Below are 27,881 nucleotides of genomic sequence, written 5' to 3' on the forward strand. Positions count from 1 at the left end.
GTCTTACTATTATATTTGTTTACAATCAAGCTTTATCAATGTGTCTCTCTTAACCCAATGTAAAATATCAACGTTTGTCTCTGTTTTTCGCAATTTTGAGTTTCAATTTTTTATTGTAAACGAAAATAATACCTACGTCACGTCATCTGTCTGGGTGTCATGTGTTGTAAGCAACTTGGATATTATGATTTTTCATGCTTTTAACAGCATTTTTGTGTAGTGTTTAGTTATATTACAAAAGGTAATGGTAATACGTTTTTATTAATTTATCTATTTAGGAAATAATGGAGATTGTAAATTTTATCTTTTCAGAAGTTAACCCTTGACAAGAGCACGTTTTTGAAATGAAATTTGACCTATATTTGTTTAAATACAAAAACCTATTTTATATTTACTAATGCTTTACAGTTTTTTCAAAAATATAATCAATGGAGTAAAGTTGTCGAGGACATTTTGTACTCACTAGAACTATTTTAATCCTTCTACCTTATGCAACATAATCACATGCTGTATCTAGATTCCTTCATCTCCTAATAAAACTCAGTTAAAACGCAGTCTATCGGCGCTTTGACCATTTTTAGTAAATTTAATGAGTGGCGAATTGAACATTTCTAAAAATGGTATATAATTATGTTTGCTCTTAAAATAATTCAAAACCTATAAGAGTTATCCTTGCGTTTATTGAGATAATTACAATTGGTCACCTTGCTTCAAATAATGTATCTATGAGCATCACTTTTATATTATCCTATTTACTATAAAAATAAAAATTAACAACGTTGAAAAAGGTATATTTAAGTACAATTATTTGGAATAATTTACCCAATTAAGTAATGGATGCCAAATCATTTATCCAGAAGAAAAACAATAGAATAACCACTGCAATCTAAAGTAATTTACAAAAAAGCAATCTAAGAGAAATAGGCAAGTTCTGTCGGTACTGCAATGGAGGAATAGAAGGAAAAGATCATTCTGTTGAAAAAGATCAAAAATTTTTATGTAGCTCCTCATTTATGAACCACAACATGTTTTTCTGTTGAACAAAATCTGATCTTTTACTAATTAAGTTGGATATGTTTTATCATATGCAAAAATTATTCATTTTAGATATTGTCATTTTTGTCAACTTTATACTCGTATGTATAATAAATATATGATTGTTTATCATGTGTGAAATAATAAGTCCAACATGCTCACTTTTTGTATATAAATTCCTCCCTTTTGTCTTTTATAAGTTCATTGCACTCGATGTAAAATGCTTTGTTAGGATATGAATGATTCTTTTTATTGTAGTTGAGTTTCTTCAGCTTCTTATGCTATTTAATATATCCACCATTTTTCTATATCTATATTCTTGGTATCTAAGTATTTCTGCATTGTTTGCTTACTATAACCCTTTTTAGTGTCTCCAATAATTATATTCCAAACCTACAATGAAGATTTTTCAATTTGTTCTTCAAAATTTATGTTTAAGTTCATTTGAGTTTTTATTTACTTAAATTTTGCATGTTCCCCTTCCAATTTTATGTCTTTCATATTGTGAAAATGGTATGTAAAACCACATAATTCATTTATCCAAACATTTACTCATTTAAAATTTAAGTAATTGAATCCCTTCTGCCAGTTTGCAGGAGGTCACTTTCATTAACAGTTTGCCAAGTGCCATAAGAATACAATGCATTTTCAATTCAATCATTACAGCTAAAAAAGTATATATTTCAATCTTTAGAAATATTAGAGATGATTTATCAATTTTCTAGTATAGGATAAGATTCAGTTAATATCCGTCACATTTTTTATCTGTAGGTAAATTGTATGATGACATACATAAACCACTTCCACATCAGTAGCTAATTTTGAAAAGTTTATGATTGATATTTGTGATCTGTAATCAGTTTTATGCTTTCTAATTATCATATATTGAGTATCTAAATTTTTCAGATGCTTAATCATTCTATCTGAACTTTCAAGAGAACTAGGGGATATATTCATTACTCATATCATAAATAAGTAAAAATTTTCTGTAGAAAAAAACGTAAATAAATATAGTTTTTTAGTGTTATTTATCAATTCTTATATTCATTACTTCTAATCTCTGTTCGAAATCAAAATAAAATTTAATGATCTGGTTATTTTAAAAATTTCGACATTAATAATTTGAGAGCCAGGATTAAAAGGTAAACAGAAAAATTATAGACAATTGTTATAGGTTAATTTTCTGTCATTTTATACAATTTTCTTTAAACACTTTTGTCTTTCACAAACTGTAATAATTCTATGCAACGTAATCATAATTTTTCAAAGGAGTCTTCTTTTTTTTAATTTTAAAATGTCTTTAATTTTAAATGTCAATACTTAAGGAAATTGAGCAAATATACATGGATTTTTTGGAATAATTTCATATGAAAAGCTACAAAAAACTTAGTACAAAAGTAAAATGGGTTGTTGGGCAATATAATTCATAGAAATAACACAGGAATGGACATCAAGTATGGAATTAGGGAAGGAAATAAGATTTTTTACCAACAGAATAATACAAATTGTATATGACCCAAAGAAAATAAATGAAACAATCAAGAACACTAATGAACTAGGAAAGCAGTACAGTGAATAAGGAAGATAATATAAATAAAAACGAGTAGACAGTTTAAAAGGTAGACCAAAATGCAGATAGAAGGAAGAGTGAAATAGAACATTAGAACGGCGATGACAGCTAATTGGAGAGGGAAAATAGAAAATGACAAGGAGAGAAGATCAATCAGTCTCCAAGAAGCAGGGAAAATGTGGTGTGATTAACCATGGACAGTTACAGTTTCTTAAAAATGTATAGCATGTATATATAACTTCATATACAAGAAGCACTAAATACAACAAATATTATTTTTCTACCTTTTTGCTAAATATTAATGTTCAAGAATATTCAGATGAAATAATTTATGATGGATTGAATGTGATACAGCTGCATTTTATGAATTATTTCGGTAATGGACCCAATATTTAATGTATTAACTTTGAATGTACTATGGCGACCAAATAATATATCGATGGAAAAAAATTGACACATCAGGTTTCTTTGTGACATCAAGATATATATTTTTTATAAAAAGTATGCTAACAATTGAGAAAATATACTTTAATGTACAATAAATAGCTATGATTTTTGTGAATGTTTGGCTTCTGGTAGGTCCCTTTTAAGTCTCCAACAGTAATCTTCTAGCATTTCTGGACTTTTTTTGCCTTGATAGCGCTTTTCTATTAAGGAACTGTCCTAATAAAATCTTTCGCCTTGTTCTTAATTCACAGCACCCAAATTCTCAGGTAAAAAATCCAGATGAGAGTGCAGGATATGTATTTTCAAAGACATATATCCTAAAGTTTTGTAGGAAAGTATAAGCTCATTGATTGAGTCTTTGTAGTTTTCCGCTTTTATGTGGTGGTCCACACTTTCTTTCTTTATTGACTCTTCACTTTACTTTTCCAGGCTACTTTTTTAGATCGTTCAGCTTTTCTTTAAAATTTGTATCCTTCATTAATTCCCGTTATTGTGGACCAATAAATTCTCTCTTTAATTTTTGCTTCACTGAGTTTGGGAAATTTCTTTTTCGGGTATAAAAATCCATTGCTTTTACAAAATTTTTCATCAGGTCGAGATTTATATGCAACGGTGGTAAAAGTATGTCAAAAGGTTTCACTAAAGGATCATTTTTAACATTCTTCTGACCTGGAGTAAGTGATCCACACTTGGGCCATACTTTCTTTGTGTATTGAATATTTTTTATAACCAAACTTCATGTTTTTGTAAGTCTCTTTCATATGAAAAACCGAAGTCAACCGGCACTGAAGGACATTTGTTTCTCTCTTGAGATACCTTATCGGGTTGTCTAAGAACAAATTCCGGATTAGAAACAGAATTCTGATTTTCTGCTTACATATATAAAAATGGAAATTCAGTTAGTTGGGACACGGGGCTTTGTATGCTACTCAATACTTAATTGTATCTACAACAATGTGTATCGCCTATATTACACCACACTATGTAGACCTTTATAATTTACGATCATTTTCTGCTTGATTTGGAGGCTTTGGCACAGGCAAATCGGTACTGTGTAGGATTGATCTATAGACTGATGAGAAGTTTGGGTACTGGACTTGGTTTTGACGCCTTTTGTTTGAACAAAACAAAAATAACAATCGTCTACATGATCTTTTGGTTCCGTCGAAATAATTAGTATGCCAAAAGGCAAATGTCTAAATTCTTGGCTAGGAGTCAATGTTTACCAGTGTTACATGTTTCGCAATTCTATATCTTATTAATAACTGTTTAGAATTGATAATAATATTAGACATGCACTTGAAATTTTGTTTCTTTACTTCAATTCCAGGTACTACTTTAAACTAAATTGTTCACTTACAAACGAAATTTTTTTTCTTCCAAGCTTTGTCATGTTGAGCTGACCACTTTAAAGATTATATGGGGTTTTTGAAATGTGACATGTTTGGTAAGAGATAAAGAAAATAATTTAATTATTTTAATTGTTTTTTTTTTCTATAACAATCACTTGATTGATCTGTTAGGATTAGATACATGGATGTACTTATAAGAACGCAATTAGAATATTTTAAATTTTTAACCTAATTCTAAGTCGATATACCACTGATATCTAATCAGATGTATTTAATTTGTTAACGAGAAATTGGTAAAATTTTATACATGTTGTCCTTCACTTGTTATCTGTTGATTAGGTAATAATACTGAATTTTTGACGTTTTTTGTGTGTTTGTCCTTGTTTATTTGATTACACATAATTATATGAATATCTGATCACAAAGAAGATAAAGTATTAGAAAAAATCATATATATCGATCTGAAAGTTTTTTATAACTTGATTTTCAATTTTTAGGAAATATACTACTAATCAAATGTATTTTGCCATTTATATTTCTGTTTCCTTTATAAATGGTATCTTACTCATATGATTTTATAAGTTTAGTTTATACCACAGCACAATACATGTAGAAAGTTGAAGGTAGGAGTTCCTCAGAAAGGTGCAAGCACAATGTTATTTACACTATTCACTGGATGTGCAGAACCTTTACTGATGACAAAGCTATGAGTAATCTCGAATATTTTAATTAACAAATTGCAGTACTAAGATTTCAGGGGAACACCTCTCGCATGGTTTAAGTCATACCTCACCAACAGAAATCAGCTTGTAAGGGTTGATACAACGATGTCTTCTTGCAAGCTAATAGAATGTGGAGTCTCAGTACTAGGCCCTATTTTGTTTCTTCTGTTTATAAACGACATCACCTATCTAGACATTAGTGGTAAAATATGGCTATTCGTAGACGATGCTAGTTCCTATTGGAGCAACCCTGATCTCACAGCACTTTATAGGACTACATATAGTGACCCAATCACCCTTAAATCATGATGCGATTCTAATCTTATGTGTCTCAACGTTTCTAAAAATAAAGTTTTATCATATAAAATATATTGCAGTCTTTCCTGTTAAATAACACCACCAATGACTTTGTTGAATCTGCCAAATTCTTAGGGCTTGTTGTAGACAATTCTTTAAAGTTACATATTGTCATATTATCTCAAAAATTAAGTTACTCCTGTTTTGCGCTGAGATCAGTGTCCAAAGAACTGAACTTATCTATTTCCTTAACAGTTTATGTCCCTTCCCTTCTGGGGTACGTGTGATGCGACCCAATTTGAGCGAATCTTCAAACTACAAAAGAGAGCTGTTAGATATTTACTAGGATTAAACAGTAGGGCTCACTTCCGAAACTTATTTGAAAGATTAAAAATTCTGACTCTTCCCTCCTTATTCATCCATTTGTCTAATTCGTAAGCACGCTTATCTAATTTCAGAAAGATCATTGCGCGGCTATCCACTTAGGAACAAGGAGGACGACCTCTACCTTTCTAGTCCACGTTCAGAATTAGTTACGGGCTCAATATTTTACAATGCAAAAAAATGCACAATCACTTGCCAATCGAAATCAAATCGATATCATCTTTTCCCGCATTTCGGAATAATTTGAGGCCATATTTACTGGAAAATGACTTTTATTTTAATATAATTCAATTCCGAGCATGCTACATACTGGTTTCATTTTGATATGGACTTATAAAGAATATAATTATTACCTATTACTATTACTTATAATTTTGTCACTCCTTGTGTTTTTCTTCTGTATATTTAAATTTTATTTTATTTGCATCTTTATTTAGTTACTTTTTATGTTTGTTTTTACAAGCTTTCGTAACGATTTTTTGACAATAAAGCTTTTCTCTCTCTAGTATAACCAAAATAGATAATAAATTGCAAACTGGAATAAACTCAAACCACCAAAATTAGAATGTTCATTGTACTACATCTCATTCAAAATTGATATAAAGTTCGTTATTTTTTTCAAACTTCAACAAAATGCCTTCTCAGGGTGGATAAATTCTTTTCAGTGATAGTGCACATATAAGTTTCAAAGATTCGGTATTGTAGATTAATTGTCATTCTTTAGCTTTAGCTGCGTATTTCTATTACTTACTTTATTAATAAACAAATACTATAAATGTTTAAAATTTATCACGACATAAGTTAATAAACAATTCTATTACAAATAGAGAGACTATAAGCAAATTGGTTTATTTAATATAAATAAATGTTTAATATTAATTATGAACACGTGTAATTTGTTTATTTTCTACTAATAGATAAACATAATAAATGAAAGTTTAATTCACAGAAATTAGCAGATTTCGTGAATAATGAAAATATTCAAAATGAAATCAGTAATAAAAATTTGGAATTATACGCTTAAATGAGTAAACAATATGTTTCATGATTTAATATATAGCTTTTTCTGAAATTCAATAATTAGGGAGCTGTGATTGAAAAATATCATTGGTATTTTGTCATAGGAATTTACAAGTATTTACAAAATTACCCTTTTTTTGTGTTAACTATTAGTACCATCATACGTAACTCACACACGAAAGGCATAAAATACAGGTCAACATTTACATCACTTTTCTGAATACCTGAGTATTTTACTACCACTACCATTACCACTACGGTCCCCAAAGAGTTTTAATCTCGTCTACCACATTCCTCCAGTCATTATGGTCCAACGCTCGGCGTCTCCACCTCCTCACACCTAGCTCCCAAAGATCCTTTTCGACATTATCCAGCCGTAGTTTGCGCCGTCTCCCAAGCAGTCTTCGGCCGTCGGGCTTCTGCCGGTATGCTTTGCGCACTGAGCCTGGCCCTCTTGGGTTCTGTTAGCAGGCTGGGGTCTTTATAGAGCCGGTAGAGCTCGGTATTTATACGGATGCGCCACACGCTCTGCTCGCACACTGTTCCATATATTTGACTTAAAATCTGTTTCTCCCACGTGTTGAGCAGCCGCTCCTCGCGTAGAATTGTGTATTTTCAGTACACGTGACTTAAGTAGTCGTTGGAGATCGAAGTATGCTCTATTCCCCGCTTTCACATGTAACTGAGAACTTTCCATCTTATAGTTTCATTGCTGATTATTCACATCTTACTGTAAATATTTAATTTCGAATTTAATCATTTGTATTCACTTTCATATAAATTTCTTTTTTGTTCTTATTTCATCAATTTTCTGTATTGTAGCTTGTTTTATAGGAAAAGTTTCTGTAAAACATTGAAATCTGTTTATTCCATTCCGTATGGCTAGCGGCAACCACCCCCAAAAATGCATAGACCAGATTCCTACTAATGGCTAATAACGGTCGATCCACATGTTTTCGAAGTCACTGAATCCGAATATGAAGTTTGTTCTTAATTAAATTTGGGGGAACCTTGTTAAATTCGAATTTTAAGAAAAAAATTTGATAAGCGTTGAGTCATTTTTTTGCGATGACCTCGCTACAAGTCAGCAAAAAATCAATATTTCCTTATAAACAATTAATAGTATATTAATATAAGTATCGAAAGCTGTCCAAAGTTTCCAAAGCATTTTTTGGCCTAAAGGAAACTTTTGGATAATTTTTTTTGTTATTATGAGTTCTCACATTGAAATGAAAAAGTTGAGTGACAAAGTTTTTAATTATTCATCACTACATATACAGTCTAAAAGTACATAGTTTAAGAAAGTTTTTCAGAAAATTCCAGCTCTTAATCTCTATTAGAAAAAAATATTTCGATTTTTTCAAGTTCCGTGTATCGCCCGCGTTTTTCGAGATGTATAGTTAGAGAGAGAAAATAAGCTCCCTCAACTTCACGGGATAATTGAATAAGAATATGAACATTTTCTTATGTAAAAAATAAATTATTAAATAATAAATAATAAGAAGCAGTCGTTACATTTTTCATAAAAATATCAGAGAGGAAAATGCCTAAAGAATAGACTAATTTAGAAGACGTGACGGAGATAGTCAGCAAATTTATATCTATGTTATACGATCCAAAAAATGAAGCAAAAGCTATCCTATTAGATTTTAATTCTTCAAGGTACTATTTAGCTATCTTCAAATATATAAGTACTGACAAATTACCACCATTCAAGCATCCCTTGCCAAAAAAACGTTTTGCGATGTCTTAGGCAAATCAATGAGTGGAAGCAGGTCAATAGTTCAAATATAACTAGTGAAGAATTTAAAGAATGTAGGTGGTGAGTTGATAATGATGAAAATATTTCTCCTGCTTACTACGATGGAAATTCATCAAGAGTATTTGCAAAGTTATTGTTGTTTCTGCTCACAGGAAAATTCATGTTCTACTGATGTATGCCTTCGCGTGAAATCTGATTTGAAATGTTATGATTTATGTAGTTGCACATATTCGTGTTCTAATAAAACAGATCCATTAAATGATGATGAAACAATTTGAATAAATCGTGTTATAATTTTTAACCTTATTATCTTGAATGAAAAAAATTGATTTACAAGAAGTATGGGTAATGAGAAAAAAATTTCGACTTTTCGGTTTGGCCGATAAATGTTTCAGGATATACATCTGCTTTGTACATTATATTAATATTTTTATGAAAAATGTAACGCATTTTATTAATGATTATTTAATAATTCATCCATAGACGATTCATTTCTGTCCGTTGCTTACTAGGTACAGTTTTATAACGATTTAAGTAAATTATTTATAATAATTGAAAGAAAATTTTTACCTGAAAAATTATTCGTATTTGGCAAATGCAAATAAACAAAACTTAAATTCAATTATCCCGCGAAGTTGAGGAAGCTTATTTTCTTGTTTCTCTAACTAGACGTTTCGAAAAACGCGCGCGCTGCAAACTACACGGAATTTGATAAATCTACATCTTTTTTTTCTAATAGAGATGGGTGGGAATTTTCTGAAAAATTTCCTTAAACTATGTATTTTTAGACTGTACTCGTATATGTATATTTTCCCTATAATTCGATTTTCACAAGGTTCTCACACATTTAATTTAAAAAAAAACTCATATTCGGATTCAGCGACCTCGAAAACATGTAGATAGACAATTATTAGTCATTAGTACGAATCTGGTCACTTTTTCGGGTTTTTAACTGTCTTTTTGGGGTTTGCCGCTCGCCTATGAATCTGATGAAATTTACACAACCCTCATTATATGATCCGAATGAATGGTTAAACCATTCTGATGTACATGAATGCAAAAAGTGAGAAACGGGAATTTCGAGTTTGAATTTTTGTGAAATATCCCATTAATTGCAGGTTCCTGTTAAAAATTAATTTACTTTTTTCATCAGCGGAAGTGATTTGATGTACTTATAAAAACCAAAATAAGTTGGAGCGTAAAAAATAGCTTTTATCATTGTAGCATCTCAAAACCACACATTAGGTATTATACATTTTGTGTTAAAAACAGGTGCAAGAAAATGTTGTGGATATCCAACGAAGATATTTTTCCAATAAATATTTTCTATTTCACCCCACAAACATTTTTTGTTAACCAAATAATGTTATGTATTATAACGAGAATGTTACGAGAAAAATTCATTGTTGGTTATATTCTCTAAATATATTTTATTACAGAAATAAATGGCACCAGAAAGAGCTGTAACTCCTCAGGACGAGAGTAGGTTATCCCCAAAGATGTCAGTTCCTGCGAGTCCAATTGCTGGAACTCCTATAAGAGACGCACAGTCTCCAATCTCTATGTTACTAGCGGTCGCTCAAAGCCAAAGTAGGGCCGACGACGACCTTACTAATTTGAATTGGTTGCACGAACGAGACATTTTAAAGGGTTTGTATTCATTTTGTTTTGGTAACTTAACAGGAAATACTTTTTCTTTCTTATGGTTTAAACTGTCGATAAAAATATAAACTATTATTTTATCTTATTTATCTTGATTGTTTCGTTCTATTCTTTAAGTTACAGCATACTGTTTTATTGTATTGTCACTGTTACTCAATTATCATGATACCTTCACTTATATATAAACAGCTCAACAGGCCTTATAGACACAAGGATTGGAGTCACTCTACAGCTTTCTTCCATCTATGTTTGTTCGTGGCTACTTCACGCCAGTTCTCTATTCCTATTTTTTATAAATTTTCTCTACATGCTTCTATTCATTTTTCCCGTGGATACCCTCTTTTTCTTTTCGCTCCTTCTCTTTATAACAAGGATCTTTTCACCCAACTATCTTCTACCATTTTGGCTATTTACCTCATCCAACGAAGTCTTTTTGATCTGACCACATATACCATCACAGCTTCACCTTACAGTGCTTTGATCTCTGCGTTCGCTCTTCTCCTCCATTTATTTTGCTCTCGCAAATCCTCTTTAGTAGTTTCTCTACCATATGTTTATTTTGTTTTCTTCTTTTTTGTTCATGATCAAACACTCACTGCCATACAGCACTATTGGTTGTATAACTACCTTGTAAATGCGTAACTTGACGACTCCCCCTTCGTTTCTCACTGTCACTCTCAGGTATTCGAACTCCCGGACTTTATCAAATCTATATTCCTTGTTTTGTTCTCTCGTCACTTTCAATTGGTTGCAGCTATTCAGATCCCGTCCATATATTTGGTCTTTTGTTCATTAATGCACAGTCCATATTTTTTTGCTTTCTTTTCAAAGAGTAGGAACATTTTTTCTAGATCCTTTTTCGTCCAACTTATACGTACCATATCATCTGCGTAAGCAAGACCATTTGTAGCAATTTATATGTTTGTTATTGTAAATCATCCCCTGGGTTCCTATGCCTCTACTTCTCAGGATCATTTCTAATACAATTAAACAGCTCTATAGATAGTAGGTCTCTTTGCTTTAATCCTCTTTTTGTTTCAAACTTTGCCGATAGACTACATTCGACAACTACTTCATTCTCGGTTTTATTCCGTGTCATTTTTACCAAATGTAGTATATTATTGAATCTACTTCTATTTTTGATGGGCTTTCCTCTACCGAGACTTGCACTTTCACTGGCTTTTCTTTTCTTCAAACTCGTCTTCTTTGTCCCTCTTGTTTCATCGCTTAGCAGTTCATATTCTCTCCAACTGTCCAGCTTTTCTTTTTTTCCTTTGTCTATCCGCTTTTGTTTGGTATCTTACTTATTTTTGCCTCTTGATAAAAATTTATAATATCTTTGTTTATGTAATGTTCTTCAATTTTTTTCTGTTTGTCCTCCAGATGCTCTTGTTTCCTCTCTCTGCAGATTTTCTTAACTTTCTTCCTTTTCTGTGCGTAATCCTGTTTTAATTCGACCTTTGGGTCTTTCAACATTCTCTCTATTGCTTGGTTTCATCCTTCTAATGCCTATTTGCAGTCTTCATCAAACCAATCTTTCTTTATCTTCTTCCCCACTCTTCCTAGTTGTTGCAGACCACTCCATCTCGATATCTTCTTATGTTTGTTATTTTTCAAAATTAATGGTCATCGCATTTTCAAATTTTTTCTCCACACTTTCATCCTTTAATGTTCTTACGTTATATTTTACTAGATCCTGAGACTTTCCTTTGTTCTTTGGTATTTATTTTTTTAGTCTTATTACCAGCAATATGTACTCTGTAGCTTTTGGCATCTGTTATCAATTTTGAATGCTTCCTTTCCACCAGTACATGGTTGATTTAGTTTTTTTCTTGGCGGCCCAGAGAGATCCAAGTTTCTTTATGGATGGACTTATGGTCTTTATAATCCTTATGTCATTACTGACTGCAAAATCTATCATCTTACCATTTTCATTACTCAAGTCATGTTTGCTTTTCCCCCCCTGTGGTTTCTCTGTAAATTTCTTCATTGCCGACATAAGCATTGAAATCCCCAATCACTAATTTGACGGCACATTTTGGCATTTTATTGTAAATAGATTCAATTTTCTCATAGAACTAATTTTTTACTTCTTGATAATTCACCTCTGATGGAGCATGTATATTTAATATATTTAATTTTCTGTACTTACCTCTTATTCTTAGTAACCACACTCTATCTGATATTTAGTCCCCCGCTATTGAAAAAGGTATAATTCTAGATTGGTATTATCTTGTTACTCATTGTGGTTTTCTTCTGTATATTGAATTTTTATTTTATTTGTACCTTTATTTAGGTATTGTTATTTTCGTTTTTCAGTTTTTACAAGCTTTTGTCTACAAATTGTAACAATTTTTTGACAATAAAGTATTTCTCTCTCTCTCTCTCTCTCTCTCTCTCTCTCTCTATGTGCCATTTAATGCTTGCCGAAGTTATTGCAGTTTGCAGGTAATTAGTCAAGTCGCAATAACTTTGAACGAACTATAAAATAAATGCTTGGATGCCTATTGAAAAACAAGACTTCGTATAAAACCATATCATCCAAGAATAAATGTTTAACCAGAAATGTCTTCTATAAATAAATTGGGGTTGGTAGCAATTGTTCATACCAAAATTTGATTTGCAGTGTGCTCGTTGCCTCAAAAATGAGAACTTTGTATTTGTTTTAATCATAATTTACCTATGTTTTAATATTTTACTATTATTTTCCCGCATCTTAAAACCCCACACTAGGTATTATACCTTTTGTGTTAAAAATTGATGCAAAAAAATATTGTGGATATCCAATGTAGATATTTTTTATTAATATTTTCTATTTCACACCACAAACATTTTTCTTTGAGTGAGTAATAAACTTTATCGTACTACGTTATCAGGAATTGTTTTATACTAAGTTTGTGATTCCATGTTTCCCGAGACTTTTCATAAAGGACTAAGTTCAGTGAAACCCCATATAACCAAATACGAGGGCCGTAAACATGTCCGCCGTTATTGATCCTCCCGCTAAGTGTTGTTAGGTCCAGCGCGTCACCTGGCTCAGTATCACTAGGGCCCTTGAAGTCCTACTGGGCCTCTCACCCTTGGATCTAGCGTTACAATTCGAATACATGAGGACAGTATACAGGATGAGTATCAAGAGCTGAATCAACTGGCCATGCAAAAATCTGGACGTAGGCAGCAGGTGAATGCTCAATCATCACGATGGGCAGCGACCAAATGACCCTTACGACCATTGATAATTAATGTTTAGAGGCACACATCACTTGACAGGAGCCGTGGAATGGTGACTCTAAGCCCGCCATATTAAATATTGAGCCACCTGGTATACGACGGCTCCAGGAGAAATGGCTTGGCCGGAGCATACTTCTGCAGAGGACACACCAAAACAAGCGCTTGGGGAACACGCTACGTCTTCCAAGCTGCCATACAAGTCGAAACGGCTGCTAAGGTGTGCTCTAGGCTAGTGCTTCACTGCAAGAGAGTTCTACCTAACCTGGTAAGTGATGGCTTCAAGATCCAGCTTGTTTGGGTGCCCAGACACTCGGGTAACAAAGGCAACGATGACACGGACTCACTTGCCAGACTGCGATCGGCTAACTCACCGATGGGTCCAGAACCCATCCTTGGTGTGACTAAAAGCGTTGCTATTGCGGTTCTCACCGGTCTATCCGCAAGGCGGCATCGGCAGAGATGGATGGAAGAAGACAAGGTACATACATATAGATGGGCGTCTTACACCAAACCACTGCTCTAACTAAACAGGTGCGAAATCCGGACTTCTAACCGAACACTGCAATCTCCACACCATGGGCATCACGGAAAATCCGGAGTGCCGTTGATGCATGGAGGAGGACGAAACGGCAGACCACGTCATTTGTGAGTGCCCTGCACTCATACGAGCGCGGTTTAAAGCCTCACAGCTTGCCTAATGACATCAAAGGGTTCAAGTCAAAGTGTCTGATCGGCTTCTCAAAGGACATCGACCTTTGGTAACGTTAAGTGGGGCACGACGGGCCTATCTGAAGGCAAATGTGCTCAACGGTCCCTTTGTCGCCCACAATGTAACTACTAATTTTTTGACGTACGACACTATTGTGCGCTATTTAGATTCCTGCTTTTACTAGATGCGATAAGGGAGTCTTTAATTCGTGAATGTGAATATTTTTTATTATTAAAATAACATGAAATCTCTTGTTTTATACAGGTATGAACATAAATCCTTCTCCATCAAATAGTACCAACACGACACCAATGAAAGTGTCCAAACATGAAGTTGTAATCGATCATTCGACACCAACCAATTGCACTGACGAATCACTGGAATCTTCCGATAGCCACGGCTATAGCAATACTTCTAATCCGACTCAAATTACAGCGCCACCGAGAAATAAACATCCTCACAATGTTCCTTACGACCCAACGATACATACTGCAAATAAACCACCCTATTCGTTTTCTTGCTTAATTTTTATGGCTATAGAAGATTCTGTACAGAAGGCATTACCCGTAAAGGAAATTTACGCCTGGATATTGGAGCATTTTCCGTATTTCAAGAATGCACCTACTGGATGGAAGAATAGCGTGAGGCATAATTTGTCGCTCAATAAATGTTTTCAAAAAGTGGAAAAAGCTGCTGTAAGTATCATTTTTACATCACATTTATTCCTCCAATAGCGCTTTCTATAGTTGTTTTTATGTGTTTGATTTACAAGCAGTGTTTTTGGTAATATTTTCTTTTCATATATCTAACGTACAATTTACTCTACATAAAATGTATAAAAGGTTATATCTTTACTCATATTTCTGATGTGTTTATGTCGAACCCTCACCTTATATCTGTATTCTTATTTGTTTATCAACACTCTCAAGCTCTAAACTTTATCGTCTTTAAATTTTTTCTCTTGACCCATTTCAATTTAATGTCTTCTGCTTACTATCACAAAATATATTCAACTCTCTTTGAGTTCCACTTTTACTGTTTTATCAATATTTTCAAAGTCAAATTGTATTATCCTGAATAGATTCTTTCATTGTAATATCCATAACATTCAAATTGATGCTCATGTCTATTCTGTATTGGTAGCATCTGAAAAATTCTCTATATTTTTTATCCATTTACATGCTCTCCTACCTTATTTTGAGTTTTTTCATTTATCATCATGAAATTGTTTCCTATTTGTAATTCTGTGTTATTTCCACATCACCTTTTCTGTAGTAACTACATTTAAATTATTTTCAATCAAGTTTTTTTTCGGTTTTAAAGGTGGTTTAATTGAAATTTTCAAGAAGTAAAAATATTCATTTTAAGCAGCGTTTTGTGTGATTTTACGATAATTATAAGCTAGTTACAAGTGAATAATTTTCATTATATTTCAGTATTGCTTCCTAAGTAATCTAAAATGTTGTAGGGGTTGCTTAGACATTCTATTCTAAGACGAAAAGCTCTTATAAACATGTGTGATAAATCTTGTAGTTAACGAGATACAGGGTGTTATTTTATTAGAATTTTATTAGACCAACCAACCATGTTTTGAGCGTAAAGGAAAAATACTACATTTCATAGAATATGTTCAAAATGTGCACCTCCAGCCAAAATTCAATCATCCGTTCGACATAAAATGGATTGCCGAATACGTTTGATAATACCAGAATTGTTACGAACAACATGACAGTCTTGTATGATAAGATCTCCCAAGTTTCATATTTAGGTTGTGTAAATGAGCGATTTGTGATATCCCTACACACAAAAATGCAGTGGATTGTGTCAGGTGACTTAGGAGGCCGCGGATGTGGAGATCCTCGTCCGATTCAATGGTCTGGAAAAACGTTATTTAAAAACACTCCACTATAAAATGTGGAGTAGCACATATGCATAAATCACATCCGTCTACTAATAAGAGGTACATTTTCCAAAAGAACAGAAAGTTCATTTTCTAGAAAATGAAAATATGTCTGTCAAATCAATCTTGCAGGATGAAAAAAAGGTTCTATTAAAGATACTTTGATGATGCCAAGTCATACATTGACCGAAGAGTGTTGGCACCGTGCTACAACTGTTGCATGTGGATTTACATGTAGTCATTATGAAGATTCATAATGTCATGCCTTGAAAAATAGGCTTCATCTGGCAGCAAAATTGGTATGGTTTGCGACTTTATTTAAAATCCATTGGCAATATTGTATTCGAAGCTGATAGTCAATAAGTAACAATTGTTGAACGATATATAGAAACAATTAATTATCTTTTAGAATATTCCAAACAGTTCTGTTTTAATAAAATTTACTTCATCATACATTTTTCTGGTACTAGTTTCTGAACGTTTATTAATAATGGGAAAAATCTGGTTTTCCAATTGTGGAGATTTCACATTTCTGGGTCGTCCAATAATATTCTTCGATTCTGCTAAAGTTCCAGTCTCTTGTAAACAAATATATATCTTAGTAAACGTATTACAACATAGTAAACGATTTTTTGGATAACGCTGAACATACATACCATTCGATAATCCGTACAAAAAGTGCATATTAGCTATTTTTGGCATAATTAACTTAACACAAAAAATTTCTTATTCGTTTTTGGCGTCAGTTTTTTGGTTTGACACAGTATTTGACAACATTATTTCAAGGGCCAATTAGAATAAGCATATTCTTTGGTATTACTTCTAGTAGCGCCCCCAGGAAAAACAAATTTCACTTACAATCAGAGCTTATTTATTACAAACACCCTGTATCTCATTAACATATTACAACATATAACATAACAAAGATTACTTAGGAAAAACCGTGTATATTGTTTCACCCTATAATGTATTGGACTTTATTATGAATTTTGATTATTTATTTTTGAATAACTGGATAATGTTGATGATGTTTCATTCAATGTTATCAAGAACTAAATTATCAACAGTAGCATTAGAAAATGACAAATCCTTTCCTGAAGTTTTCCCCTGGATTATCCTTAAAGTCAGAGAATATACTCAGATATTAAATACATGTAGAATATGATCAATATTTTTGTATCGTGTTAACCAATCAATCTATTTAATTTCTAATTTATTATGTAACCACCAAAGACAAGTATCTTCGTGTTATACCAATGAACATCTAGATAGCCACTCTATGAGGAATTGAGAACAAACTTGCTTTTGTCAAGAAGATGAATTCCAAATTACCAAACAGAAGTTTTTGGACATACTTATGCACATATTCTATTCAAGTGCTCTTGAATAGGAAACCATTTTCTAAATTGAGTATTAGTCCTGTAAGCTCAAGTCAAAACTTGGCAATATAGAAAAGGAGAGAATAGGCGTCATTGACTACTGTTTTTTTTTAGAAAAAAACTGAATCTAGAGACTATGTTAATGATCTTATCAAGATGGAAAGTGTGCATCCATAATATGAAGAACATCAAGTAATTTAAGACACTTAAGTTCTTGTGCGTGCTACATAATTTATGTTCTGTAATATGCTCTTTAGTTTCCACAAACTAATGAATAATACTTTAAACTAATATAAAAATACAATATCAAGTAAGCTTCCAATATTCCAAGGTAGTTGATTGAAGAAGTGAGAAGATTGTTGAACTTTTTAGACGATGTTTATGGTTCAAATTAGGTATATGTCTTCAACAAGTTTGATACATATAGTTAGGCACAATTTTCATCCGGTAAAAAAAAGATTTACTAATATCGATTTTCATCGACCATATGCATATAGTGTAGTTATGTAGATTCCTGCATAAGTTCCACAAAAGTGATCTATATTAACACTTGAGTGGAAATATACAAGCCAATGCATATTTTAGCTTTTCCAGTTTTAACGTCGAAGGACAGCAATGAAGGAAGTAACACAACTATTTCTATTTAATAAAATCTATGTCTCTTCATGTTTTTTTCGCATGAAAGGCACTGTGAAAACCCAGAGGCTATAACTCGTTTCAACATGTCAACTGAGGTAGTAAGGAATTTTGATCAGAGGTAAGACATTATATGATTATATAGTAAGTTGGATATTTAGTATTCTAAATACTAAGATAACCTGTATAAATGTCCATAGCTTTCCTTATAATGGATATAATTATAAATATATAAATGATACTTGAGCAGTGAATTATTTGGGGCCTCTCTCCTCTCCTTTGAGATCGATCCAACCAAATACGATTACTCACTTTGGTGATGCCAGAACTTGGGAAAATATTACGGAAAATCTCTTAATATCAAATATTATCAAGATTGATCCAGATATAAATTTTATAAATAACTTACAATGTAAAAAATAACTTACTGGAGGTCCGGTTATGGGGATTTTGAAGATTCATACAATGATGTTCTATGGGACTACTACAAGGGATTTTATGTAACTTTCGAAGAGATTCAGAACGAACTAAGATGTCAACCAGTCAACCAATTTTTTGTAAAGTAAATAGTATATTACATATTACAATTTAGTCCTTCTGCAACAAAATAAAATCAAGATCATTTTTGATTCTATTAAAATTAAATTCAATTGGGGATCAATGAAATGCATTGTTAATTTCGATTGTAGTATTAAGAACTAAAATACAGAGAGTAAATAAATTTAAATTCCTTGGATGTATGTTAAATGAAAAATGGGATTGTGATTGTGGAAGTTAAAAATCAGATAGCAGTTGCAAAAACAGGTTTTACAAAGTTTAATAAGTTTCTCATCCGTCGAAAAGTCGCCCTAAGCATTAGATTGAGGGTGATAAAATGTTATATTTGGCCAATCCTTTGGTATGGTGCGGATATGTGGTCTCTGAAAGTGAGGGCGTATCCATGTATCCATATTTGTTAGTTTACAACAGGAAAGTTTTATATAAGAGACCATGAAGATCAATGTATTAAGCCTTAATTAATTATTAGATTAATTATAAAATGTTTATGCATAATAATTAATACAATAGCTCATAAGAGAAAATAGTCTGACGCGCATTTCGATAACCAAGTTATAGTCTTCAGAGACTGAAGGTAAACTAAAAAATCTAAGACTAATCAAGAACAAACCCTTTAATTCTTCTTTGTTAACATCTAACGTGTAAAAGAAATAATACACCGGAAGTTAAATGTACTACAATTGTCCAACAGACTCATTTAAGGTATTTTATCCAATGAGAATGAACAGCTCATGGACCCCGGTCTTCCTTGGACTTTTCAGAATTATTATGTCACCAAGGAAAGGATATTTTAAGTTATACTAAACCATTATTATTGTGATGTTTTTCTCCGTGAACGTTTGCACTTTCACCTGGAGCCGTCGTCCGAAGTCCTGGTTGGTAGTAGCTTATTCTTGGAGCTTATCACATCGGGTCTCATGAGGGCTCTAGTTGCTCCCGTGTCTACCATCAGGGTATATTTCTTCCCATTCAATTTTCATTGCGACATCTGAGAGAAGCTATCAGTATGAGAGGGTCTTTTACCTGCGTCTGTGGTTCTTCATTTGTTGGAGTCCTGGGACGCTTGCACGAACACCGTACATACCATAGCTCACCACAATTCGGGCATTGAATCTTCCTTGGCTTTTTTCCACCATACCTTTGGTCTCGCAGGCCATCAATGAATGCCCAAATATTCCATCATATTCTCTAGTGTTGATGAATAACAAATCGAACAAGTTGGACAATGTCTACCTCGTATTCTTTAACAGTTTCGTCACCCTTCTGCCTTCAGCTCTTCAGCTGCGATTGGTACAGGTGTTTAACCTCTTCTTCAGCTGTTCGAATTCATTAGTTTCTTCAAGAGGTATCGTCTGGAGTCGTCTCCTCGCAGTGCAATGGTCAAATTCACTGTTTTTTCTTTATCAGACCAATTATTCACTCTATCGGCTCCCTCAAACTGCTTAATGTAATTGGTTCAAGACGTCTTACCGTCAAACGTTGGGGCATTGACTGAGAATCTCTTCTGTTTTGAGTGGTACTTGTATATTGCATAGTTTTGTATATTCGATCTTCTTTTCTTCTATTGGAGTGTCTTTTGTTCTTAAATCTGCCATCTTTTTCTCCAACTCCTTGATTTTCTCGTCCATCTGATTTTTTCATCGTTAACATTTCATTCTCGATATCTGATCTCATCCTTCAGAGTTGAAATATCATCCTTCATGTTGGAAATATTGACAGAAATATAGTTTTTCAATGTAGAAATATCATCTTTTATATTGACAAACTTTTTCAATGTCGAAATATTCATATTTAGTCATAATATTCTCATCCATTTTAGTAGTAAGTGTTCTCCAATTCGACTTTCAGTTCCTTTACTTTCAAGTTACCAAGCCTCTCCGTAATGTTTATATTACTGTTTATTCAAAATACCACCTAACACCAATGTAATGTTTTTCTTGTTTATACGATTTCTATTCGTGGGGTGAATAAATAGACACTATCTCTTACGTTTTTAATTCATTTAAACACTATACAGTACACTAACTTATAGTAATTCACTTATTGCTATCACTTTACTAACATGAATAATTTATTTAAATTCTTCGATTACTTTCTATTTTGATCTGTTAACTACGATTATTTATTATTGATTAGTTTATAATAAATAATCGTAGTGAACAGATATAATATATATATATATATATATATATATATATATATATATATATATATATATATATATATATATATATATATATATATTTTATTTATCTTATTTATCCCAAAAAAATTCTAAAAGTTCTAGAAAATGAATAAATATCAAAAGAAACAATGTGAATAAACCGCCTGCTACAATAAAAAGTTATATAAAAAACATCAAACCCAGCGTGCGCCGGATTTTAGAATTCTGCTAAATACAGGCAGGGCCGGCTCCAGGACGGAGACGCGTTCGTAACATTATTTTGTATTATATTAACAATGTATCTGTAACTTTCTCAATCCATTTGATATATTTTTATGTTGAGGAACGTTATGGTTTTATTGAGACAGAAGATTGTAAAAGTTTGGACGGTTTTCTTTATTTTATAAACCAGTTTTTGTAAAACTGTAATCTCTACATGATTGTTATATTGTCGATAAAAAACATAGACAAAATTATAATTATTGTGTTTTATTTTCCAGAATCTAGGCAAAGGCTCCCTTTGGACTGTTGATCCTCAGTATAAGCCCAATTTAATCCAAGCATTAAACCGGTCACCTTTTCACCCTATATCAACTATGGATTCAACATACCAAGTAGACAAACCCGCAGTAAACAACAAACCCTCAGTTTACAGATTACCTAATCCAGAATTGTTTCCGTACTTAGCTAGAAAATTAGCCTCAACCGAAATGAATAATCACATCTTCCACAACCATGGGAACTATAGCAGTGGGGCCAGAATTAAAATAGAAGATTCATTAGATGCTGTAGATGCCGCAGCGGCTATGTTGAGTTTGAAAAATAGCCAACCGAAGAATTGTGATATGAAAGTAGATTTAATGCAAGTCATCACGAATTCTCCCAGTCAGGATCATACCTATAGTGCTGCTGATAGTGAAGAAAGTGTTGTTGACGATGACAGGTATGTTACATTACTTATAGATAAAATACACATTGTATAACAAACATTTTAGAAGATAGTTTTTAACCAATAAATTTATTATTTGCTCCACTATTTTCCTTATTTTTTTGACTGGTTGTTCAGTTTTACAACAACATTTATAAACATGTTTTTATCTGTTATCTTGAAACCACAGTTATCTTTTGTGTTAAAATAAATGCAGGATGAAAACAAAGTGAATTTTTTCATGAATGTTTCCTATTTCTCCTTGTAGACAATTAATTTTACTGAATAAAATTCTTCTTTTGATGACATATAAAAATTAATGAGATCAATTTTCTAGAATTACATGAAGAAATTAAATTAATCACAGGAATCACCAAGAGTGGATTAATAACTGTGAAGAAAATTCTGCAGCAAGGATGTGAAAATATACTTCAAGTGTTTATTATGGAAATGGTATATTATGCTATAATCCTATACTGTGAAGAATGAAAACGAATTCAAATAGTTAAAGCCTTCAAGATGCAACACAGTGTACTGAAAATTTCTTGGATAGAAAAAGTGATAAGCATCGAAATGATGAATAAATTTTAAAAGAGCGAAAATTTATACTAGATATTAAAACACAAATTGTGTGTATATATATATATATATATATATATATATATATATATATATATATATATATATATATATATATATATATATAATGCAAGGAAAATGCATAAAAGCAAAAGAATATATTCAACTGAATTAACAATAATCTGTCCAGGGCAGTAGTTTTGTTAATAAAAATAGCCTTGATGATTGCCAACCTTCGCAATGAAGACTTCACTTTCAGTAGAAGGAGAAAGTAAATTTATTCTTAAAAATTACAAATATTTATTTGAAAAAGGAAAAAACTAAATAAATCCACATCTATAAACTATGTTTGGAAATAATATTGCTTAAATAAATTCGAATGTTTTTTTCTGATAAGGGAAAAATAGTAAAGCTGATAGCTACTTAAAAGAATTTATTTGGATTCTGATGAACTATTCTTGTTCTAAAATAAAAAAAAATGGAGATCATTAGGACACAAATGGCAATATTACAAATATTTTCTATATCTATTGAACAGTTTGCAATTTGTACACATAATATTTCTCCTTTGTTTCTTGTTAAAAACTTTGTTCCAATTTTGAATGTTATTTTTTTCATTTCTCTCAATACCCAGTGATATCTCTTTCTTGATTTTCTTTTTATCTATCTGCCTTTTTTAGTACTACTTTTTGTATAAGATCATTATAGAGATTCACCGTCACCTAATTTTTTTAGGTTTCTCCAATTGTTTAGTAATTTTTGTTCGTCATCCTTTTCCTCCATAGATTCATTTTAATTTATCTTTTCCATTCGTCTAACATATCTTTAATGTCCATGCCTGACTTGCATATGTTGTTTTATTAATTCAGTGCTTTTATGCTTCCAAACTTTTGTGTCTCGTTGGATATTCTAGCTTTCAGTTCCAATTCTTCTATTTTCTTTTTTTCTATTACTACTCCCTAAAAATTAGAAACCTTACAGAACTTATATTGTCTCTCTTTGGTTGATATGAAGAATAAATGATCTGCTTTCTTCTGATTATTCTAGATTACCTTATATTTTGTCTTCTCTATATTTATTTACAGTCCAAACTTTTCTCACTCTTCCAATTTTCTTCTAGTTGATTTGCTTTTTGAGTTCCACAAACATTTATGTCATTTCTAAAACCTGAATATTATTGGGAATTATTTAATTAGATTTGGATTACGACATCTTGAGCTAGATTAAAGCATACAGTTGAGAATTGCCCTTATTGACTTGCAATTTTTTAGGTTTATACCCTTTTACAGCACTTTGTGGGATGTTATATCTATATTATTTTAGCATTTTAGTTTATATTATTTTTATTTTTTAGAATACTGAAAACCCATACCTGTAGGAAAATAGAATTTGAAGATGACGAAGATAGAAGGATCAAAGAAGGTGCAGAAACATTATTAAACCTCGCTGGTATAACATTGAAAAAACGACATAATTCCAGTAGCGATACTGAAGAAAATAATAAAAAAATGCGACCTTATTTACGTTACGATATCAATAAAAATGAACCAGAAGAGAAAGTTGCTCATTTCAGACCACGATTATTAAGATCTAAGAAAAAATCTACCAACAGAAATAGAGCAATAGACGAATGGGGAAATAATAGAATAAACATAGAAAACAATCAGAACAGGTAATTGATAGTAATAAGTAGAGGAAATTAAATATTACCTAGATAGGCTGGACGAGATTTTAAAAAGAGCCGATGAAAAAGGTAAAGATCAATTGTTAAAATTTGACGATAAAAGCTGCCAAGTAAATCATTTATTTTTTCTGAAATGTGAAATAACAATGTTTTAAAATTTGTTAGAATCTTGGAAATATTGGAATTAATTTGAGTGAAAAATTACTATATGAAAGTGGAGTTGATACTTGATAAATATATAATTTATTTTTTAACTTCACTATTGTAGGATGTACAGATTTTACAAAAATTACAAAATGAAGTTTGGAAAAAAATTGAAAAACAATGAAAGTGTCTATTCTAATACCACATATTTTTCCCTTTAGCTTATTTATGATCATTCTTCAAATCTCATTTCTGATTAATTTCGGTCTATTTCAATGAGTCTTAAGAGATAGGTCGAAGCAGATTTAATCAAGATAGTAAGTGACTATCTATCACATTCTAAAAAGTGTCTAAGCTCCACATATGTTAGCTGACTATTCCATTTTATGCATTTCAATCTCTTCAATATAATTTATGCAAATCTTGCAAAATGAGGTTTGTGAATGAAAGGTAATATTTCTGGTTCTAATATGTCAACAATGTAACTGTGAACACTAAAACGACCTCTTTCAATGTGGCCATTATATCAATACCATACCTTAGTGATCCGCCACTATAAGTATACGTTGTTTGTATAAAATATTTCATTTAATGACTGGTGACCTTCCTAATCTAAATGATCTGTAGCAAATTATTATCATATTCTTCGATTGTACTACATGGAATCATCGTGTCACTTGCTCTTGTGAGAAGCCTTCTCCAATTAAACATTTCTGGTTGGACTGCAGCAAAAAGTGTTATTAAGGCCTTATCATTTACTATTATAGGTGCGAATATTGGGTGTCCAAGAAAATTAAGCAAGATTAAAGAACTCAATTCACAACTTTGTAAAAAAGCTCTTTAAGCAAAAATATATATAAATAAAGTGGTTTCAATACTACTGTACTCGACGACGAATGTCAAACTACTAATAACACAGTATCCGTGTACAAGCTATCTTAAATACAAAAGCTATAATTAATTATAGAAATAGATATTTATGGTCGTTAAGAGACCCATCAATATGAAATAAAAGTAATTTTATACGTTTATGGAAATTCAAGTGTCTAAAGGACACCTGGAAGCACTTAACTATGAGGTTGGTGCCCATAAGGAGTGTTCAGTGTTCAACTTGCCTTAAGTAATAAATCTTGACATATAAAATAATAAGTAGAAATATTCGGTAGACAAGGGAAATTTATGGTTCTTCACATGCACATTAATATAAAACTGTTAACAGATCAGAAATGGTGTTTGTTAAATCAGATACAAAAATCCTTGGCAGGTAATTAAAGCATTTGTCTCCATCTACATCTGTATCGTTTTTAAAAATCTTGTCTAGACTAAAATTACCAATTAAAAGATAAATCTATATTGTATTTGTTGGAAGTAAATGTAATATATTTTATGTTTTGTTTACCTATCAAAATATGTAAATACGTTTAGGGATTGTTTTTAAGCTTTAAAAGGGTTTTGTAATTAAAACTTTATAGGTTTAATTCAGTTTACAGTTGTAGTTGGTAATTAAAAGAAAGCGAATGACGAAAACATATCATTTTGTAGTATGTCTTGTTTGGACGTTGACAAAAGGATTATGCACAATACCAAACCAAAATTTATAGATCCCCTTCATTACTGAATTAATAAATCCTATATGTCTTCCAATCAATCTAAATATTTCTTCATTTCATATTCAACATTCATCTCATCTCCCTTTGCACTCCAGACTATAAAGCAATAGTAGGAACCACTAACTCCAATACTTTATTAGTAGAAAGTGCATGCATCAATTAATAATAATTAAACAAACCAATTTATTGTTAAATATATTGGAATAAAGCATATTGTGGCTTATATTTAAGTCTAAAAGAACAAAGAATTATCGCAAAATTTCTCGTCTTGTTCTCGCCTGATGGAATAAACTATGCAATCCCTTACGCAAGATGTGAAATCTTTTGTCAAGCCTAACTTCTTGATTTGAGGTGAATATGATTAATCTCCTCGGAATTCCCCTACGAGTTGATCGACTAAGCGCTTGACAAACTTCAAATGGGACATACGTTTTTCATTATTGTTTTATGCATTTATATAAAAGATATTAATTTATACAGGAAATCTCCGTGACCCAAAAAACATTTTCCTCCACCATTTGAGGGATTTTTTAAGAAAACAATAGGTTGATGCATACTGTTAACAACTACTTTAGATTTTTAAACATTTTGTGCTCATCATCTTTTAAAAATCTTGATTTTGTAATGAATCCAGTACTATCACTGGTGTTTAACAACTTCACGACTCTTTTATCCTTCCAGGACAATATCATTGCTCTTTCTTTTTTGTAAGCAATCGATTTATTTACACCAAATCTTGGTTTTTTTATTGGGTCAGGTATGCCCTTGCAGTTAATTTTTGTAGTATCTGTTATGTGGCATTTCATTGTTAGCAATATCTCCGCCAGTAAAGTGCTAGTATAGTACCTGTCTGCATACATGTGATATCCTTCAACACCTGGTACGCTGTTCAATAGATTATTATACAGATGCACAGGAATTCTGGTACTGGCAATTCCGGTTTTATTAGTTTATTTGTTGTAATACTGCTATAATATTGAGGGATGTTATAATAAACATATCCAGTTTCTTAATCTACTAAAACGTTTATTCGTATTCCTCATTCAGATGGCTTATTGGGATTGTATGTTATGAAACTAATTTTATCTTTGAATTTGACAATCGATTCATTGACACATATTTTACCTTGGTCTAACATATTCTGCAAATTTTGCATTTAAAAAATTACTGACCCGTTGATTCCTAATTCTTATATCTCTACTGTTTTCAAATGCGGTATCCATAGCAATTGATAGAATCTTTTTGTAGTGAAAACATTTGAAAAGAAAGGTATTTTTGTATTGTCACTTATTGACCAGTAATCTTGGTAAAACGTTTGTACCCATATCCAATATTACTTCGATAAAAGCCCAAAATTTCTCCGTGTTGTGTGATGGCGTCTCTGATACAGTTTGAAAAATTCTACAGTTCATCAATATTGAATATTTGTTCTCGTTGAAAAGTTTATTCTTGGCAAGGGAATATCACTTTCCGTAATATAACTCCATGTATTAGTGTCTACCGGTGGTGCATCTTCTTCCTCCGAATCCAGTTCAATATTTTGAATTCTTTTTTGTCTCACTATTACAACGTCATTATCTGTCTCAAAGTCATCACCTAGTAATATATCACTCGAATCATCTCCATGCAACACAAAATCTAGTTCGTGTTCCACATCACTTATTTCACAACAATCGTCAAAATTTTAGACTTTCACCTTCACTACACCACCAACGTAATAAAATAAAACACTTACCATCGTGATTATCTAAGACTTAAGAGCGCTGAGTGAGTTAAATAAGAGTGTGGCAAATACGGCTTCAACGGAGTGCAAGGGTTAATATTAATGTTTCTCTGCCAGTACGATATTACACATTGTATCGTCGAAAATGATATTTTTTTCATTAATTTCTGTTTTACATTTTTCACTAAACTCATTTTCCATCCAGTTACCGGTTTTTCAAATTATATGTATTGGAATGAAATGTTATTCTCGAAAAAAATTTTGTATTAATTTATATTCTTGGAATGGATATTATTTGCTTTTATTTGAACTTATTTGTTCTTTAACATGGATGTATGTATACCTTAACATTTACAGTTAATAAAAGAATTATGGGATTTATAAA

At 31.7% G+C, this 27,881-nt stretch overlaps 1 protein-coding gene across 1 annotated transcript; it reads left to right on the forward strand.

Annotated features, from left to right (window-relative positions):
- LOC130903506 (forkhead box protein N3-like) lies at positions 1-27,881 on the forward strand. Its single transcript, XM_057815643.1, has 5 exons — positions 1-241; positions 10,029-10,239; positions 14,456-14,886; positions 21,329-21,771; positions 23,690-27,881. Exons 2-5 carry the CDS (start codon positions 10,035-10,037, stop codon positions 24,009-24,011), a joined length of 1,401 nt encoding a protein of 466 aa, XP_057671626.1. The 5' UTR covers positions 1-241; positions 10,029-10,034; the 3' UTR covers positions 24,012-27,881.

Source organism: Diorhabda carinulata, chromosome 2 (assembly GCF_026250575.1).
Source record: "Diorhabda carinulata isolate Delta chromosome 2, icDioCari1.1, whole genome shotgun sequence".
NCBI classification, from domain to species: domain Eukaryota; kingdom Metazoa; phylum Arthropoda; class Insecta; order Coleoptera; family Chrysomelidae; genus Diorhabda; species Diorhabda carinulata.

What these genes read in the sequence shown, in the direction of transcription:
- LOC130903506 (XM_057815643.1), top strand. Translation starts at nt 10,035, where the DNA reads ATGGCACCAGAAAGAGCTGTAACTCCTCAGGACGAGAGTAGGTTATCC. An exon ending in AAAAAGTGGAAAAAGCTGCT is followed by an intron (nt 14,887 to 21,328) that starts GTAAGTATCATT and finishes TTTATTTTCCAG; the next exon opens with AATCTAGGCAAAGGCTCCCT. An exon ending in AGTGTTGTTGACGATGACAG is followed by an intron (nt 21,772 to 23,689) that starts GTATGTTACATT and finishes TTTATTTTTTAG; the next exon opens with AATACTGAAAACCCATACCT.